At 31.2% G+C, this 20947-nt stretch overlaps 2 protein-coding genes across 4 annotated transcripts in view; one reads left to right on the forward strand and one right to left on the reverse strand.

Annotated features, from left to right (window-relative positions):
- LOC134682926 (uncharacterized) overlaps nt 1-8627 on the forward strand; it is a 91005-nt gene extending 82378 nt beyond the window's left edge. For both annotated transcript variants that reach the window (XM_063541857.1, XM_063541858.1), the window contains exons 6-7: nt 4818-4996; nt 5442-8627. In XM_063541857.1, coding sequence (XP_063397927.1) covers nt 4818-4996; nt 5442-5744 — 482 coding nt within the window. In that variant the 3' untranslated portion in view covers nt 5745-8627. The remainder of the gene's footprint in view (nt 1-4817; nt 4997-5441) is intronic.
- The window catches only part of LOC134682928 (cysteine--tRNA ligase, cytoplasmic-like), a 196763-nt gene extending 181933 nt beyond the window's left edge, over nt 1-14830 (reverse strand). Inside the window, exons 1-3 of one of the 2 annotated variants that reach the window (XM_063541861.1) lie at nt 14536-14830; nt 12871-12996; nt 10852-10943 (exon numbers count right to left, since the gene is read on the reverse strand). In XM_063541861.1, the coding sequence (XP_063397931.1) occupies nt 10852-10943; nt 12871-12973 (195 nt within the window). In that variant the 5' untranslated portion in view covers nt 12974-12996; nt 14536-14830. The remainder of the gene's footprint in view (nt 1-10851; nt 10944-12870; nt 12997-14535) is intronic. The other variant, XM_063541860.1, reaches the window with a different exon arrangement.
- Nucleotides 14831-20947: the final 6117 nt, after the last annotated feature.

Below are 20947 nucleotides of genomic sequence, written 5' to 3' on the forward strand. Positions count from 1 at the left end.
AAAATTAATTCAAAAGTTTCGTGGAACAAAAGGTTTTATAAATGTGCCCTCAAAACACAACCTTGATGAAAAGAATACAAAAGTGATATGAATGATTTTTATCAATGTCTTAATAACAGTTATTAGACCTGATAACACCTTAAAACCAATTATCAAGATTTCTCAACCGATCAAAAATGGAACAATGTATCAATTACAAATCGTACAGCTGGTTCGCCATTACCATTTTTTAAAGTCATCTTTTTGGACGTCGGTCATACTAAGACTTAAATTAATTAGCCTCATCCAATTACGGGGGAAACCATCTGCCCAATGTAATCAGCCGCAATTCACAAATCATATTCCTTCACATAATTTTTCATTTTCTTCGATCGCTAAATGTGAGATGCATAAGACCTTTATAATGTTATCAAGTGTTCCCAAATCATAAAGATCTTTGAAAAAATTATATAAATATTTCATTGTTTTGACAACAATTAGCGAATCATTTATTAATAGAAAGGAAGAAAATGTCAAAATACTTTTTATGAAATGATGTAACAATCTCAAATTTCATCACAAATCATTTATCTGCCAACACACATTAGATAAAGCAGACATCTTCTTTCTGTGTTTCCTGTGGGTTTATTAAATGGTGAAAGTTTTTGTAGACTCCCTGATCTTACAACATACAGTATGGTATAGTGTTATACAATCAAACTATTGATCATTTGGACCCATTTAGAGACCCGCTGTTTTCCATTTCTCTTTTTATTTTTGTGGGTAAAAAGATTAAAAAAGCTATGTAAATAGTTTTGTAGAAAATTACCTCAAAAGCAAATAAAAAAATGCTGTATAAACAATTCCTATGATGATTCTAGTAATTAATTTTAATATTTCATGAAGCTAATTATTCCAAAAAACTAATTTAGTATCATAATAACTTTTTTGTCTATCCTTACAACTGGTACCCTGCAGACCAGAATAAATCAGTAGATACTAAGAGATTGAAGATAGCAATATAAAAACTCTTTTAATACTCCGCTTTCGATGTGAATAACTTTCGTTTTTTAAATAAATTGACATTGGTCCCTGGGTAATACAGATTTATATGGAAAAACAGGACCTTGACTATAAAGTCAATTCTACATTTTTAATGGGAACTTTCAGATTCTCTTTTCAGCATTTGGGTTTAATATGCTCACCACATGTAAATTTCTATCGACATTTCTCACCTTAAGTTTCAAAATTAGAAATCTGTAGTGTTTGGCAAAGCAAGGCAAAACATTTGCCCATATCAAGCAAATTATAATTTTTGATGGAACAAAATTTCCTTCCATTCATCCCTGTCAAACCACTTTTCGGGAACTGTGGGGTTTTTTTTTATCATTTGTACTTCACCAACAGAGCTGAGTTGGAGTGAGTTTTGCCTATATAGGTTATCTTAATAGTTCATGTGTTACCGTAGAGGTACAATCTGTATTACAGCTATGATGTTACAATATTGACAATAGTTGATAAATATGATATAAAAATTTCAAAATAGCTGCACTTTGCAAGCACTTTGTTGAAAAGTGCTATACATAGTTGAAGTTTGTTTTGAAATCCTTTCTTTCCCATTAACTTTTAAAGATAATCTGCATAAGGGACGAATCAAAAACATGTTGTTGACATCCACAGATTATCTTCACGAGGGACTAATCAGATACCAAACACCTGAGTCTACTAGAATTTTAGTCCCTCAGTACTCATTACTCTACAGCACTTTATAGAAGGTATTAGGTCTTTCTTCTCATCCTATGTTTTGATGGTTCTATTTATCTAAATGCTGGCATTAAAATCCAGATCTCAGCAGTGTAGTGGATTAAAGATTATTCCAAGTATAAATCTTTAGGTAGATGGTGGAAAGTTTACAACTATCGAGGGATGATAATGTCACAAATTGCAATGAATTTCTTTTCCCTGTAAGATTCTACCTCAGTACTTTTAACTGGCATTAACCTTTCTTCCACGACCATAAATATTTCTGATTGGTGGACTTATTTTGTAAAAATCATAAAGATGATGCTTATTAACCATCAATTATTTGCCGCAATATGAAACTCTATCATAAAATTCAGATTACATGAAAAATCATTAAAAATTTCTCAGATTTCCCATAAAAACAAGACAATATGAAATCAAATGAGATTTCAACATCGTAACTTCCCTAATTTCACCTATTTTTACAGCCACGACACAAAGAAATAAACTTTTCAACATATGAAAAAGTAGACTGTAATCACCATCAGATAAAAGTTTTCATCTATATGTCTTCATCAATAAGTAATAAGCATCTAATAACAAAGATGAGTCATATAAAGTACAAAGATTTCATTATGATTTCTAAGATTGCTAATTAGATGTGACATTTTAGAGGAATACCATATCTATTTAATATAGTTGTCTTTAGTCTAAAGCCATTTGACATGATATTTCAGTGTAAGGTTGTACCTAATATAGATGATTTTAGTATAACGCCATTTGACATGATATTTCAGTATACGGCTGCACCTAATATAGATCAGTTTGGTATAACTTCCTTTTAGTACACCTACATATATTATTCTTATTAATATTGTGGATCTTGTCTCAATCAAATTTGTTATCTACAGTTTGTTTGAATTGTATTAAGTTCCTTGATTGACTTCTCATGAAGGCACTAATTGTATATTAGGAATAGTCAATTGTACCAATATCAGGAATGATAGTACTGAATAAACTCATCATAGATACCAGGACTTAAGTTAGTATATACGCCAGAAGCGCATTTCGTCTACAAAAGACTCATCAGTGACGCTCAAATCCAAAAAAGTTAAAAAGGCCAAATAAAGTACGAAGTTGAAGACTAACTAAATGAAAAGGAACGAAAAGTTCTGTTTCTTACATTTGTTCTTTAACCAGCAAAAAAGCATAAGATACAAGCAAACCAAATTATAAAACTTCATTTCTGTCTCCATTTTGAAATTGTATAACTTGATAAAGAACACATACTACTCAGTTAAATGGTATAAAATAAGTTTTGGCTTCACAAACATATCATTTTTAGCTAAATATAAGTTACATGTTTGTGTAATTCTACATATAAAATTTATTTTTGTGTCTTCAAATCTTTAATAGACATTTCCCTGTTCAGTTTGGTATGTTCATATATTTTGCAAGTTCAACCAATAACATAAGAGTATTTGTGACTCTCAGTCGTGACTACAAGCTTCAGAGATAAAATAGACCAGTCGTTTTTGTTTAAATTATATTTTGAATTTCTTATTCTCAGTAGTATCATTATCAGAAAAGGCATCAAAAAAGTAGGAAATCATAAAATGAAAAATACAGTTTAATCATTTTTAAAAGCTTTCAGCCAAAGGACATAAATAAATAATTCAAACCCACAAATGACAAGAATTTCCATATGTTTTCACTCTGGATTCATCCATACAGCCTCAAGTTATGTAAAATCAAAAATTCAAAAAATAATGTGATCATTTTCAAATCAGTTAAGCTACAGGCTCTGTAGATGTAGAATTTAAATACATCATTTTCACATTTAAAACCTAATCACAGAAGCAATTTAAGAGAATTAATATATTTAGTATTTATGCAGTACATAAAAAGTCAAACGGATTAAATTATTCTATCATTAAAAAGCCAAAAGCATTTGTATCTGTGTAATGTTTAACATATTTATTACAATATGTGCGATATCTTTTCCTTTGAAGTGATTTTTTCAATTATGTTCCAGATGAAATATTACAAAGCAAGTAGTTTTAGGTATTGTCATTGTAATTAAGGAAGGATGGAAAAACTGCCTAGGAGCAATTCTGTTGATATTTTCAATAAATGCATTGTTTTCTATATATAATCTATAGATCTTTAGGGAATTTGTAATATAAAATCTTGTACCTTTCACTACAAGTCATAAATCTTTCTATAAGTATGGAATAAATTGTTTTTACCCATTTTCCCTTGACAACTAATGAATTATTTGACAATGTTTCGAAATAAAAATTTACATTATCTAATGAAAATGCAAGTGATCCATAATTTTTCAATATTTCATAACTAATTTTCTATGTCATCACATTTTCCCCCAGAGGACTTGTGTAAAGTAGTTAACATTGGTTATTCTGATCGCATGGTGAGCAGCGTAAAGTACATCTCAAAGAAACTTATTGAAACGTTGGCTGTATTATTAGCAAAAACAAAATCACTAAGATTATTTTCTATTACATAGATATGATAAAATCTGGTATGAGTGCCAATGAGACAACTCTTTTGTCCAAGTCACAGTTTGTTAAAGTAAACCATTATAGGTAAAAGTGCAGTCTTTAACACAAAGCCTTGGCTCACACTGAAAACAGCAAGCTAAAAAGGGCCCCAAAAATTTCATGCACATTTTTCGATTTTTTCTAAAAAAAAATTAGGGGTTAGTTTGAAACTATGTCTAAAATCATTTAACTTGTTCCTGATACTCTAGTTATGATGTGAATTTCTTTATGAACAACAACTCACCTTAATGGTTAATGGGCAATGGTCATAAAAAGAGGTTGCTGATGTTTTCTAAATTCTGTTTGTTGAAAGGCAACCTTTTTCTCAATCTAAGATATATAATTTATTTTACAAGTATTTGCCTATAAAAAACTGAATGGCTGGCAACAATTTTATTAAAGTTTGACTTTAAAAAACTTTAAGGTCGAAATATATGTAAATACTTTTCATCTTTATTAATACATACTCTACATCCCCTTTTATTCATATTTTTTCCACAATAATTACTATTTTTTATCTTCTTCTATTTTCAGGTACTCACTATTTCTATAACTTATCAAGAAGTTTGCCCTGTGAGAAAATTTACCCTGTATTTCTGATGTATGACAGTGAGGGTAAACTGGGAGCTTTTGGTTGGTCATTCCAAGGATTTGCCCTCGACAGTAGCCAATCAGATTTGTCTTGGTTTAAATTACGGCCGGAGACATATCAGGCAAATAAAATTTTATTTATATTCTAAACTGCCTTTCAAATTCAGAGCTGATTATAGAAATATTAGTGGGTATATGTTATAAAGGTAGAAACCAAACAGCAGTGTAAAAATTGAAATCTACTGAAAAATCATGTCCACATTTATGGGAAAGTTTACGATGAACATATTGAATATTGCTGATTTTCTGGGCTTAATGTCAGCAATGTTTTTTTTAACAGCTATTTTCTTAATTCGTTTTTATAGTTAAGAACACATCTGATATGTGGTAAGAAAACATGTAACAGAGTAAGATTAAAGTATTTGATGCAAACTTTGATTTAAGAATACACAAGAAAGTATTAGTTATCCTCTTTCTTACTAGCTTTCACAAGAAAGTATTACTGGTAGTTATCCTCTTTCTTACTAGCTTTCTATATATCTAACCATGTTTTTTTCTTCTTTTCAGTTTACCTTTGATACAAGCAAGTTACCACCGTGTATGTTTAATGAAAATTTCCAAGTGTTTGGAATTCATATTTGGTTAAAAGATCCAAATTCTGATACAATGTTGTGTAAAATTATACAGAGACCTCAACAGAGACTAACATCAACAAGAAAGCCAGATAAAATAACTTATAAGACTGGTTACAGAGATAATCATATTATAAACGCAGATAGAAATACAGACAATGTTTCAAGTCGGAACACCTTACATTACTCTCTTATTGTTTTAATTATTTTATCTTGCTATCATATTTTACAACGGTGACCATATTAGCCACTTTTTATTGCTGTTTTCTTTGTTAAATAATTATATTTTTATTGATGACAGAGGGGGAGTAACTCTAATTGAAAACAATCATTGTCAGGTTCCATTTAGAGTGATTTCCCCTTACCATTATGAATTCCATTTCTGGCAGAGAGAATAAAACTCGTTATAAGATGTCAAATATATACTTAATAAACTAGCAAGTATCAAAAAGCATTTTTGTCATTTTCCTGAACATAAAAAGTCAAAACTGTGAATATCATAGTGTTTATTCTACTTAACAATCAGCAGTCTAAATGAATGTTTTTAAATCGTTTTAGGTCTTCTCTTTTAACTCCATTTCAATGGGTTGGTTCTTTAAAGATTTCAGGCATAAAAACAAATTGTGCAATTTGAAAAAAATATACTGGAAAGAGAAAATTTTATGACTTATTTGAATAACCCGTTACCAATTGCAGTAAATTTTACAGCATTTCCACTGATCTGTTGTCTATCAAAATCAAACCACATTTTCATTGTAAGTTATCTCATTTCCTTCATACATTGTATTTTCTAATGCACATACTGTGTGTTAAAATTTGTTGACAGTTAAGATAAATCACTATTGAATTTGTTTTAAAAATTAGCATTGCACTTAACAAATTTATTCTCATCCTTTCATCTGACTGTTTTTGATACTTTAATAAGCCACACAAGTAAAAATAATCTCTCTCATAAGCCTGGGTGCTTCTAGAAGTTTGCCACTAAAAGTAGGCTTCTATATTAACCATCCACAAAAACTGAGGTTCCATTTGAGCTTTAACTTTCATATTATAAAGATACCATGGTGCTTCTAAATGTATTTTCATAACTGTTGCACATCATTTTCATCCATTCACTGTCAATGTGTTAATGTTCAGTTGTCTCCCTTTACATGAAGTCATTTTACAGTCATCTCCCTTCACATGAAGTCATTTTACAGAGTTATCTCCCTTCACATGAAGTCATTTTACAGAGTTATCTCCCTTCACATGAAGTCATTTTACAGAGTTATATCCCTTCACATGAAGTCATTTTACAGAGTTATCTCCCTTCACATGAAAATCATTTCACAGAGTTATCTCCCATATATCATTGAATTCATAGAAAATATTCAGGGAGATGATTTGAATCTGGAATGTATAATTTCTGTGTAAAGTTTGATCAAAGTATGGTGCCACCTTTTTTTACATGTATTTTGTACTCCTCAAGTGCCCTATAATGTTTGTTTGTGCTCACTTTTTATAATTATTAAATGATACATGGTTTCTAATCCTATGCATGATTTTGTTCAAATCATTTTATGTGGTACATAAGTGTTATTTCCCCAATTTCTACATACGATGAATAAATGACCTCATTTAGTTTAGAGCAACAAAAAAACATTAGTTATCAATAATAGGTTAAAAAAAATAGGTAATCATGATTGTATTATTTCATTTATGTAAATAGGTCCAAGAATAAATTATTATATCTTTTTAACAAAGCAATTATTCAATAAAAGTCTATGAAATGTTTCAAGCTTGTCTGGGTGCTGGGTTTTCTAGATCTTTATTCTCTGAAAATTAACATGTTTTACATATTTTAATTAAGAGTTTTCAGAAGATTTTTATAGAACAAAGACTTTCATGTACATGTAACACACACATGTTTTTGTTATTGCAATAACCAGAAAGAAATATCTCTGTAAGCTTAACGGGAAAGGTATATATATCTTGTATCAAGAGTTACAGAATCCCAAATAAAGTTGGTCATTTGTCTCACTTGTAATCCATAGCTAAGGTCAATGAAAATATCTACATGGAAATGGTGGACAAAAAGATTTGTAAAAAGAAATCCGGTCAAAGTGCATTTTTCTTTAATTGACGTTAGTTTCTTGCTATTTTTAGGCCATTTATAATCATTCCTCTCATTAAAGCATAGATTTGTGATACAACATCTCATTAACATGTCTGTATTCATCTTTAGTGTGTGTTCTTTTACTTGGTGATTTATACATGCCTTAACTTATTGTCCAAAAAATCAACGGCAGAGTGTGTGTGTATTTGTGAAGTCTTTGTGTCCCACTTTTTGCATGCTTGTCGATGTTTCATGTGAGATTTCTTCAGAAATGTGAGAATTTTTTATCATCCTCATCAAATTTACCTGCAAAAGTTACATACTTTGAAATGTTAGCTATTCATATTTCAATTGGCTGCCATTTTGTGTACTGGAACCAATCAAAACTGTTCAAAGTAGAATGTAAATTTGAAACTTGATGTGATGAGTTATTTATTTAATGAAAAAGGAAAACAGTTCATCATTATTCAAATTTTTCATCTTGAAGCATGCAAATATTGGAACACACATTATATATAAAAGATTTTTTTCAATTTAGATTTTGTGATACAAGGAATTTGTCTAAGATATCTTTCTCCAAAAATGAAATAGTATTTGTTAAAGTTTTCTTTCTGTAGCATTTGTAGAGCTGTAAACGCGAAGTTGAACAAAACTTAAGAGTTTTTTTTTTTATAATAAAACAACAAGTCCTTTACCAACTTTTAGGATGACAAAGCTTTACATATGATGAATTCTTATCAATTAATATAGTTGACATTGTTTTATATTTTGTTATGTGTGTTGCTCAAGCTTAATAGAGTAAATACACTTCTTGTTTTATATGTGTGCTTGTTGGTGTGTGGTATGGGAATGGTTAAAGGAATGTGATGGATGTGTAATTGTGTACATGAGAGGTGTGTGATGAATACATAGTTTTGAGTGTACAACTTTGTTAATGTGTATTTGTTTGAAATTTGTACACAAATTGTGGAAAAAATGTTGTAAATGATAAAAGATTCAAATAAAATTATATCATAAAATCTTAAATATGCTTTCTGTTTGTTTTCTGTTTATTCTAGCTGCCTTTACACAGACTTGACAAGCAGTTTGAGAGTATTACATGGCAGTACATAGTCCCCTATCCTTTAAAAATTCCTTGTACTCGAACAAAATGCTAACTTGATCTATATTAAGTTGTCATTGTGTAAACTACATAACAAATACAAAGCCTTTATCTTTAAACATGATGAAAAAAATGTAAAACGCAATTATAGGCAACTGTATAGCCTTCAACTATGAGAAAAATCCATACTGTATTGTCAGCTATAAAAGACCCCTGAAAGTGACTTCAAATATTTTACAAGGCCATGTCACTTTTGTTGGTGCGTCTTGTGTAATATACCGAAACTTTGAAAGCTTATTACACTGAATGTTTCATTATACAAACAGAAGAGTATAAATATTAACATGAATGTTCACCAGGCACATTTTACAGTTTAATATGTCAAATGACCTAGAAGTGTAGGTAAGACTGACTGAGCCTGTTGGTGGTGAAAGATGCTGCATTTCATATCAATGGTGTTGCAAATGAGAGGGTATTTTACAGCCACAATCTCATCAAAAGGTGACAGTCCTAAAATTAGTGATATTGCTGACCAGTGCTAGATTTCAAAATCAAAGCCAATGACCCTAGGTCTCAAAATAATTAAATCGGTCTCACATTTCAGGAAAACAATTTGTGGTATAATGATAAGTTTAGGTCTAACATAGTTTTATTCTTAATGATCCAAATTTGACTGATTTTTTTTTCTCTCATACAAAATGTAGATTATGTATTCTACACATCTTAATTTGTCTATTACATCATCTATTCAAATTCATACAACAATTATTTTCCATTAAAACTGACAAAATATAAATTCACTGTCAATAACATTTGAATAATTCATTTCTTTTTATACATAAAATGTACTTTATTTCCACAACAAATAGTCTCTCATACATATTGCATATGTATTAAAAAGATTTTCTCATTTAAGAGACAAATTATTTTTAAATTTTCCCTACAAAGTAATTTTACTAAATCTCTATGGAGACAACTCCATTAAGTTTTAGAAAAATGTCTTTGTACAAAAATATAAACATTATTTCTGTTCCCTGTAGTGTATTCAATATAAATTCTTCATATTTTGCACTTTCTATATAAACATAATTATGATGTAACTCTCTCTTTTATAACACAAAAAAAAGATTTATTCGGTAGACAAATATCTGACAGGCCATTGAAACAAAATACTGTGTTTTTGTACAAATTTTTTTTGTCTGCATTTTTTAATTAGTTTTTTTTTTCATTTTTTAAAAGTAACCAATAAATTCAACATTAGAAAAAAAGGAAATCTATAATATTTTCAGGGAAAATTTACCATATATATTCCTTTATTTTTTTTAACATTTCACTTAAAGGCATTATTGCAAGTATCACATGTTGATTGAATCTGATATATATTTACTGATAATCTAATGGCCAGGAGGGAAACAATAAAAAATACATGTCATCATCATTTGCATTTGAATTATTCTATCAAATCTGTGACCGTTTACAGTACCACTGGAAAATGACCATACCTACCAACTGTCACTATTTGCAGGGGATTTCCCCAATGAAGGCTCCCAAATGGAAATTTTGAAAGAGCAAGTTTGTCCACAATTTAAACAAAACAACAAATTTTACAATTTTATTGGCTTGTAATAGTATGAAGAAGCCCAAAAAAACAAAACCTAAAATATATTTGAAGGCCCCCTTGATGGTTTTGTAGAACTATAGGATCCATCTTGCACGTAAAACCCCCATGGGCATTTTGAAAAGTTGGCAGGTATGAAAGACTAAATCAACTTTATTATAACAACTGATATCTATCCATAAAATAATCAGGAGTTATTCAACACAAAAACATGTACTACCCTTAAATGTGACATTTTTTGTTCAATACAGGTGAAATTCACCTTTTTATTAGATAACCCCACAAAATCCAGTTGGACGTTGTCTATAAATAGATAAGTTAATGAGATAACTGTATTAGTTAAACTAAAAAAAACAGCCAGGCTTTCCTTAAAATGAGTTGGTTCGTGTGGAGCACCTATGCAATGAATAGACCTTGGTCCAGTAGATTTAAATTTCAGAATAAACCAGAAAAGTGATCTTGCTTTTTTCTCTTGAATTAGGTTAGTCTATATCAAAACCAAGCACTGTTAGTGTCAAACAGTGTCCTACCTTTTGTCTTGTCAAACTGTTATATAACTTGAGCTGTGGGACTTCTGTACCTTTAGGAGGGGTCCACTTAGGCTGTGTCTTCTTTACTTTGGCTGTAAATATATATATCGCATGTAGTGCCAAATAAATCCTTAAATTATGACGTCCCTTCTTACATATGATGTTGGAAGAACTGTATGCAATCATAAAGATAAACTTACATACATAAAATTGAAAATGGAAATGGGGAATGTGTCAAAGAGACAACAACACCACCATAGAACAGACAACAGCCGAAGTATGTTAGGATCCATTTCATTCTCATGTTATGTAGTCAGGATGGACTGTAAAATTTGACAAAGGAATGAATAGTTATAATTTAGGTCTTAAGTTTTCTCAATTGAATTGTTACACAATTTTATGTTGGAGCCACTAAAAGACGACTATGTGGTATTTTTTTTTATTGGTGGTCTGTATGGTCGTGATGGTTGTCTGTAATTGATTACATCCACTTGGTTCAAAAATCTGGTTGAAAGTTGCCTAAATGACAACCATACCACATCTCCTTATTTTTCACTGAATAGACCAATATAAAGACATGGTGTTTACAGCATGTTCCAGAAACTGGAAGCATGGATATTCAAAATCCACAGAAGAGAAATACTTTAGATATCTTTAGATATATTTGTGTCATATACTCCTCACTTTTAACAAATACCATAGGTTCATTTAAAACAAACCAAATCATGATCATGATGACCAAAAATAAAAACAAAATTGAATATTGAGTAAAAACAAATTGAACCTAAAACAGATAGTGAACCAGGGTACTCCAGACAAAACTCTTTTAACACAAAGATCCTCATCACTTTGACACAGATATAACCATGAATAAATATTTATAAAGTATCAAAGTTAGATGCTGAAATTAATATGTTCATTTCTGAAATGACATTGGTGATTTTAGTGTTTGTGTCAGGTATTTGGTTGTTTTTGTTGAACCCCGTAAAAGTTTTCATTAGTTTGGGATATTTGAAGCCTGTCATATGATTTTTGATGATATTAAGCCACCTTTAAGCACTGAATTTGGGCTATTTCGTGTTGCTCAGTTTTTATCGGTGGAGGAAGCGGGAGTGCATGGAGAGAAAACTACTAACCTTTGATAGGAAAACTAGCAATCCTTGTCAATTAAGATTGAAGTCAATTTCACATGCACGAGTGGAAATCACAACCTCAGTGTTCACTGGCTAGTGATAACAGTAGTAACTACTTAGACCATGTGGCCACCGAGGACCTGCCTGTCACATGATGTAAATACTTGTCCATCATTAAAGACATTACTGTGACCTTCAGATATCGTTTTTTCAACCATGTATTTGTAATCTTATTGCTGTTGATCCATTCAAACTTAAATTCAGATATGTCACATTTTGTAGTCCTTCCATAGGACAGAATTGTATTTGCTTGTACAAAGTCTGTGGTCTTGGAGGAGTTTGTTACTTTTTTTTAAAATTTTTCTGCAACTTTATATAATTGTAATAAAACACACACATAACATTGCTAGTCCATGACTTATTTAAAGTACCTATGCCTTATTTTAAGGCTGTATTACAAGTTTTTATATTGTCATCACATAGATTCAGGCTGATCATTAGGTGCATTATTTTCTCTGCTTAAAAAACATTCTGTTTGAACTGGTCCTGATTTTCGGATTGCAGTATATCCTTACAAGTTTCCTGTTTGTTGTCTTTGCATAAGGGTTGAACTTGTCCCTTATTGCAGTATATCCTTACAAGTTTCCTGATTGTTGCCTTTGCATACGGGTTGAACTTGTCCCTTATTTTGTATTTTACAATTTTTATATTTTGAGGATGAGCAAATCAGGTTAGTGTATTCATATGTTTTATTGGATTGTTTTGGGGAAAGTTAACATTCTGTTGGTAGGACCCTCCACCGAAAGGCTGGAAAACTGACAAATGCTCAAATGGTGTGTTATTTTAGACTAGTAGTATAGATACCCCAGCATTGCATTTAACTTACTAGCCATTCTATATGTCTGTTGTATCTGTACTGTAGTAACTGATTTAAATAATCCAATAGTCAACTGAGATTCACTAATATATTTTAGTCCACGCAATGCCATTCAATGGTACAAACTTTGTTAATCTGAAATATAAATAAAACTGAATTATCCTTCCCTTATACAGTGTTATACATGTATTTCTAAATGTTTTCATAAAATACTTTGACATATTATATATATCCATATTGACTCTTATATTTGAGATTCAGTAGGTCTTTAATATTTCCCAATTTAATAAGAGTAATCAAAAATTGTGGTTTATAATATTTATGCTTACTTGGGTAAAATGCTTGGGAGCATTTCTATTTAATATTCAAGTCAGTCAGACAGACAGATAATATGTGACATCGCTAGACAGTGTTGGGGGTACTTCAGTAAATTAAACTTTATGTTGTGGTTGTTTTTTGTTTTCTTGGCATTAGACTAATTAATTGTTGGTTGCTTTACATTTGAATATTTTCTATTTAAGTTGGATTTGAACCATGCTCTTTTATAGCTGACTATATGTCATATGATAGGTATTGTTCATTGCTGAAGACAGTATGGTGACCTATAATTACTAACATTTACATCATTTGGTCTCAAGACGACAGTTGTCTCATTGGCAATCATATATTATCTTCTTTTTTTATATCAGTAAATAAATCGCACAGGAATGACAATGTTACAAAGCACATCTCTGACACAGGTACTATGAAGAAAAATTAACATGGTGGTGAGGTTTTTTTACAGTTATCATGGTATACAAAAAATATTTCATCTTGTTATTGGTGATAGACAGCTTTGAATTATTGCTTATTGATTTTCAAGATTGGCTTCAAAAGTTAACCAATTGTGACCTTTTCTAACCATAAACTCAGAATCATGGAGCACATTAAGTTGCTTTTTAATTGCTATATAATTTGCTGTGCTTGATACCAGTATTTATGCTTTGCATGATGTGCTTACTGTTTTATGTCTTGTGAGCTCTACAGAGCTATAAATGTTGTATTGTTATAAACGTATACCAGACTTTTAATAAATCTTTTATGCTTTATCATGTATAAGTAAAATAAAAAGGCTCTAACAGTAATATTCAGGAAGACAATACTAGAATAGCAGCACATTTCTATAGAGGTTTCTTTTTGTCAAAAGAAAGTCAATGTACAAATGTTTTATGGTAAAACATTAAAATCATATTCATATTTTTTTGTATAATTTAAAGGTTCTTATATTTTTTAAATTTGAAGAGTATGCTGTCTCTTAGAAATTAACCAGACAACCAATTTTAAAGGTTTGTTATAGTCACAAGATAATCATCTTTGTAATCAAGTAGTTGATACATGTAAGTCACAACAAATGTACATGAGCACTGCAGATTTAGGCTCTATACAATAACATTAGCATACTGCCTATGGTTTTTTCTACAGGAGATCATATTACGCTTATATGTTTGCATTTTCAAATACCAATATTGCAGGTTTTAAGCACACTGTTGTTACCTTTAAAGAAATCATACGTGTAAAAAAAATCGGGAAATCGTCTGCTATACAGCAACTTTTAAACTTTCACCAATGTTACAAACATAAGTTAAAATATATCACACCACTGAAAATGTAAATTTTAAATACCAAACTACTTACCTTTCATACCAGTCGAAGCTGTCTGTGTGTAAATAGATCACAAACGGAGCTTATATACCGGCAACGAAGCTGCCGAAACGTGATGAAATAGCGGAAGACGAGTAGAGAAACCTAACTGACTCGCCTCTAATTCTACAACAGTTGAAATCGCTAAATGTAGAGAGCAGATGGTTATTTTGGTCAGTTGGGATATAAGTATCTTTCAATATCTTCTAATAAAGTCATTAACAAAACCCAAACATATCTTTTTAATCTATAAATCATGAAAATATGGACAAATTAGAACCGGAAGCAGCATGTATGAACTACTTCTGTACAGTATAGTGTTCATTCTAAAACGGTGAAGGGTGACATTGTTACATGTCTTATAACTGAACTTTTTGTAACGATAATCTAAATATTCTTGAATAAAGATAATTTTGAAGAATTCAATTCCATCGGTAATTAAGATTTTTATACACTAAAACTTGTCTTATGTCTTTTAAAAAAATATTACCGGAAATAAGTGAAATCAGGCACTACGCTTACATCCTATCAATCCATGTGACGCTCAGTATTAAAGGCATAGGCTGTAAGTCTATTGCCTAAATAATATTAGGCATTACTCTTAAGTCCTAGGATTTAAAATTAAATCCTGAAAAAATATGGCATGTCATTCATGTTAATGCCTAAAAGGAAAAGAGAGGAAATTAAAAGAAATATTACCCGAAACTTTGAAAGTTAATCATAATTAGGGATATATGGGATAATAAGCCTTGAACTAAAGTTGTTCTTTTTTTTTAAATTGTTTAGCAATTTTTAGTTGTATTATACTTTTTTACTTTAATTATTCATTTCTTATTTTTATTAACTTTGTATTTTATGATGGCCGGAAGCGGCCATTTCGCTTTTTCGCGTTTTAGTGATTTCTCCTTTCGTTTTGTAAACACGAAATCGGAAAAGCGGAATCGACAAATTGAGAAATCGGGAAATCGGGAAATCGAGAAATCGAGAAATCGAGAAGGCAAGAAGGCAAAAACGCGACAACACAAAGCAAAAACACGACTCAAAAACACGAAATGAATTTCTCGATTTCACGTTTTCGCTTTCTCGATATATCAATTTTCCGATTTCTCGATTTCTCGATAGGCCCATTTCCCCATCTCGATTGCTCGATTTCTCGATGTCCCCATCTCGATTTTAAAATTTCCCAATTTCGCGTTGGAATAGTGAAAGGAGAAATGCGAAAACACGAAAAGGGGAAATGGCCGTATCCGCCCACCATAGTATTTACATTGTATCATAGATCAAATGTATTCGTCCAGTGTATATTCCTTGGTGTTGCTACGTCTTTTGACTGAGTTGTGCCATTCCAATAGATATTTTAAAGTGTGGCTTTCTATGTTGTGGTGAGTACACTATTGTTTCAGATGAGGACGAACGTTTGGTACCATTAAAACGTTAAAGGCCCCTGCAATTATTTGCACATTTCCTAAGTGCCTGATGTTCGGTAGTTGTCGTTTGTTGATTTGCTTCATAAGTGTTTCTCCTTATTTTATATAAATGTGACCGTTGGTTTTCCTGATTGAATGGTTTTACACTTGTATGTTTTGGGGTTCTTTATGGCTTGCTGTTTGGTGTGAGCCAAGGCTCCGTGTTTAATACCGTCAAGACCGTACTTAATTTGGCCTTTATATAAATGGTTTTACTTTTATAAATTGTGACTTGGATGGAGAGTTGTCTCACTGGCACTCATACCAACGTTGTGCACGATGTTCCTACAACACGACGTTACAACACCACGACGTCGAAGAGAGTTTTCTGAAACTTTTGACGTTCATTTATTCAATTTGCAAGTTTCATTTGCTTTTTTTTATGTAGTTGGTTGATTCCAAATCTGTCTCTATTAATTTTGTGATGTCTATTTACCATGAATTTATTTACCTCAAGTTATGGAAATCGATTAAATATTTTTTTGCCCATAATTCACCTTAAAATGTTATATTGTCGTAGTAAGTAATAAACTTGAAGGAAGGAAAAATGGGACAAAAGTATACAGTTTTCAATAAATAAATTATATCAAAACTTTGATCACAGGCTGCTTAAATTGCATGGTGCATATCATCTGTCATTGTAAATTTTTCATATCTTGATTCAACCCTAATACAAATATATCCAACAGTCTGCAAGTAAATAAAACCATATTTACCCATGATTAATTTGAATTGAATTGTATTAAAAATTTGCTTGACACGTAACTTGTCGAAATACAACCATTGAATAAAATTATTATAACCCAATCTTGAAAATTATTTTCCAAGTCATTTGAAGTTGCTTGCTTTTAAAATGTACTAATCTTCTTCTGAATCGTCCGTATAATACGGGGTCGCATGATTTCAATGAAATTATTATGAAACTGTTTTTGTCGGTTTTTTTTAAATTTCACCTCGCGATTCGTTTTAAGTATCAGGAATATAGAGGGAGGGTAGGAGGGGTCCTGATCCCGAAATCCCGGGCTTAAAAACCCGAATTCCCGAGGTCCTATCCCCTCTCATTATATAATGGAACAAATTTTTGCATATGTAACGTCGAAAAAACCCGTTTTTTTTGGATATTTCGACGTTGGGACAAAATGGCTACCGTTTTGTAATGTTTCGTAGCATTTTATTTCTGTAAGACTCAAACATGTAGTTGATAAAAAAATAATCTAGACTTTATGTTCTTTTCGTGTATCTAACTTTTGTTTTGGTTAATTATAAATTACCTATTGAAATATCCGGTAAAAAAAACACATTAATTGCTTGGACAAATGAAATATCAACTTGGACAAAATGGCTACCGCTTGAAAAACGACTGTGTAGTGATGGGTTTATAGAATCTACAATTTTTGAACTCACGAACAAAGAGGCAAATGTTTGTTCTTTCGGTAGATGGTATAATTATCTCACAATTTTTAGAAATTTTTAGCTATGTCTACTTCTAAAACTACCTTTCAGACGTTAAGTCAACGAAAAACGTCATTGGACATATTTCTTGTTCCAGCTTAATATGCAGCCACCGAGTCAAACGAAATTCGACAAAAGAACGGCTTTAATTTAACCAAGATCTGACCCACTTCGTTGCTTCTGCCAAGTTTCGGGAAGATCAGAGAATAAGAAATAGGATCACTATACATAAGAGATAAGACAGTTGTTCAAAAATGTAACGTTGGACATCCGTTTTTTTCACATAGCTTTGTTGTTTTAATCCTCAAATATACTAGATATTACTAAGCATATGACCAAGAGCCATAAAAACATAAAGAATAACATATACTGAATTAGTTTTAATAGTGGTTAGTGTTTGTTAACAGTTTATTTATTTTTTGCGGAGGAAATTTCGAAGATTTTGTTTTAAAACATAGGGGTTGTCACATCTTCTTATATCTATAACGTTTGAATTTCAATCACATGAAATAAAATCACCTGTAAAAAGTTAAATCACAAAAATACTGAATATATGATAACAACTGTCATATTCCTATAGAAGTACTTCAGTTTGACGTTAACCTTTAGTAATATATTTTTGTAAGGTAAACTTGATACATCATAATGTAAATACAGTTTCAATCTTAATTTGATTGGGAATCGACTAATTCAACTTGTCCCCTAAAAAAAAACTCTTTGGATATACGGGATTTAGTACGACTCCCTCCCTATGCCAATTTTATCATATGTTACAATTTTCACAAAATGGAAGAAATTGAACAATAAAATTATTGAAAATATTTACAAAGCCACACAAATCCATTTCAAACAGTTTTATTTATTCACAGAATAACACATCCTCATTTTTACAATACAAATAATCAATTCATCATCTGATTTTAGGAAATAAGCTAAATATAAGCAGCCAATAATGTAATGGTGGTGAGATGCATATATACTATACACGGAAACGAAATTATCAATTCTTCTACATTTAGGTCCTAAAGATTCACAGATAGTCAAATTGTAAACAAATATATCACTGCGACTACCCAGCTTAAAGCCTCTTCAGAACATTTGAAAGTCCCTATAAGTTGCACAAACAGCTATTCAAATTCCGTTTCATCTCAGCATCTAGTAAGTGTTCCAATATACTAATTTATCAGTGCTTGTAACTACACCCTTTACTACTATCTAAGAACTTGCTATTATTAAAATACATTGCATGTTATAAATAGTAAAATATGAGAATTTGAATTAGCAAATCGGTGACCATGAATTGGACAGCTAGTTATGGCGCGCAATCAGGGTAATAAATATCGATTTTAGTATATCTTAAAAGGATTAAAAGGATTTCAGTATATACTAAATTACATTTTAGCATACCCTTAATTGATTTAGGATATCCTAAAATGAATTTTAATAGCATATACTAAAATGATTTTAGCATATACTAAAATCATTTTAGCATATACTAAAATCATTTTAGGATATCCTAAAATCAATTTAGGGTATGCTAAAAAGGTAATTTAGTATATACTGAAGGATATACTTTAAAAATCGATATGTATCACCCTGATTCCGTGCAATAGCTAGTGCCCCTCAGTTAAAGCTTTTTTTTCTGTACCGAAAAAGGAAATATGCTAGATACACAAAACCGCTGCATTAGTTTGCACAAATCCTAAGTTTAGTAGTTCTTGTTTGTTGATGTGGTCCATTAGTGTTTCTCGTTTCTCGTTATTTTAGCTCACCTGGCCTAAAAGGCCAAGTGAGTTTTACTCATCGCTTTGAGTCTGTCGTCCGTTAACTTGCACAAAAATATTCTCCTCTGAAACTACTCGGCCAACTTTAACTAAACTTGGCCACAATCTTCATTGGGGTATTTAGTTTTTAAAATGTGTCCGATGACCCGGTCGACCTATCAGATGGCCGCCATGGCTAAAAATAGAACATAGCCGGATAAAATGCAGTTCAGTTTGGCTTATTGTCTCTGAAACCGTAAAGCATTTTAAGCAAATCTGACAAGGGTAAACATGTTTATCAGGTTATGATCAATCTGTCCTGAAATTTTCACACATCGGACAATCTGTTGTTGGGTTGCTGTCACTGAATTAGTCATTTTAAGGAAATTTTGCATTTTTGGTTATTATCTTGAATACCATTATCGATAGAAATAAACTGTAAACAGCAATAATGTTTAGCAAATTAAGACCTTCAAATAAGCCATATGACCAACATAGCCAATTGACCCATTATGTAGTTATTGTCCTTTAAAGTAATATTTAACAATTTTCCGAAGTTAAATTTTGTAATCATGGCTTTTACAAAAGTCTTCTTCTGAAACTACTGAGACAAGTTTAACCAAACTTGGCCACAATCAGCATTAGGATATCTAGTTTAAAAAATGTGTCCGATGATCCTGCCTGCCAACGCATGGTAGACATGGCTAAAATAGACATAGGGAGAAAATGCAGTTTTTGGCTTATATCCTTGAAACTAAAGAAAAAGTATAACGGTTGCATTATTTAGTGCATCAAAATAAAAATTTCAGGTGAGCGAAACAGGGCCTTTTGGAGCCTCTAGTCTAGTTATAAGGAGTAAACTGTTGTTTCCCCGTACTTTTGACCTAAAATCGTTTACAATACAAAAGTGACTTGGATGGAGAGTTGTCTCACTGGCATGCATACCACATCTACTCGTATGTATCATTGTTGCATGCCTTCATTTTTCAGCATTTCATTTATTTGTTAATTTAAGTGATGTAAGGACTTTCATAAAATTTGTGAAATATTTGTGTTTCAGAGGTATTAGGTGACACATCAGTTCAAAAAAGGTATGAATTTCGTATGTGTCCTGATTATGAGTATGAATGTGAATCTTTTAACGAGGAATCGTCCTATTTTATTTGCAGTTTAAAATCAATAAAGACATTTGAGTTGCAACTAATTTTATTTCACTGCCTATATTTTGGTCCGACTTTTAAAATCAAATACTTTTTGCATTATGTCAGCGAAATGTTTTTATAGAAACATATCTGAACATATCTAAACTTAAATCAAACTCCTATTTTTTATGCCCCACTAAGAAGCATTATGTTTTTCTGTCTGTGCGTCTATTTCCTTATCCCTTCGTCCGTCCGTACGTCCGTTTGTTCAGCTTCATGTTAAAGTTTTTGGCCAGTACGTCAAGATAGTTTATGATGAAGTAAGTCAACTTGAAACTTAATGCACATGTTTCCTATGATATGATCTTTCAATTTTTTGTATGTCAAATAAGAGTTTTGACCCAAATTTCACGGTCCGCTGAACATAGAAATTGGGACATTCGGGTACTATGGGCACATTCTAGTGTTTTGTTTTATCGTAATATTGGAAATTACTCATGTGATTCTTCCCAACCTCAGGTTCGGTAAACAGAGTTCTAGAGAGCTAAAGCTTTGCAATATTTTTCATTGCTTTGATATTGTT

This window comes from Mytilus trossulus, chromosome 9, assembly GCF_036588685.1.
Source record: "Mytilus trossulus isolate FHL-02 chromosome 9, PNRI_Mtr1.1.1.hap1, whole genome shotgun sequence".
NCBI lineage: Eukaryota > Metazoa > Mollusca > Bivalvia > Mytilida > Mytilidae > Mytilus > Mytilus trossulus.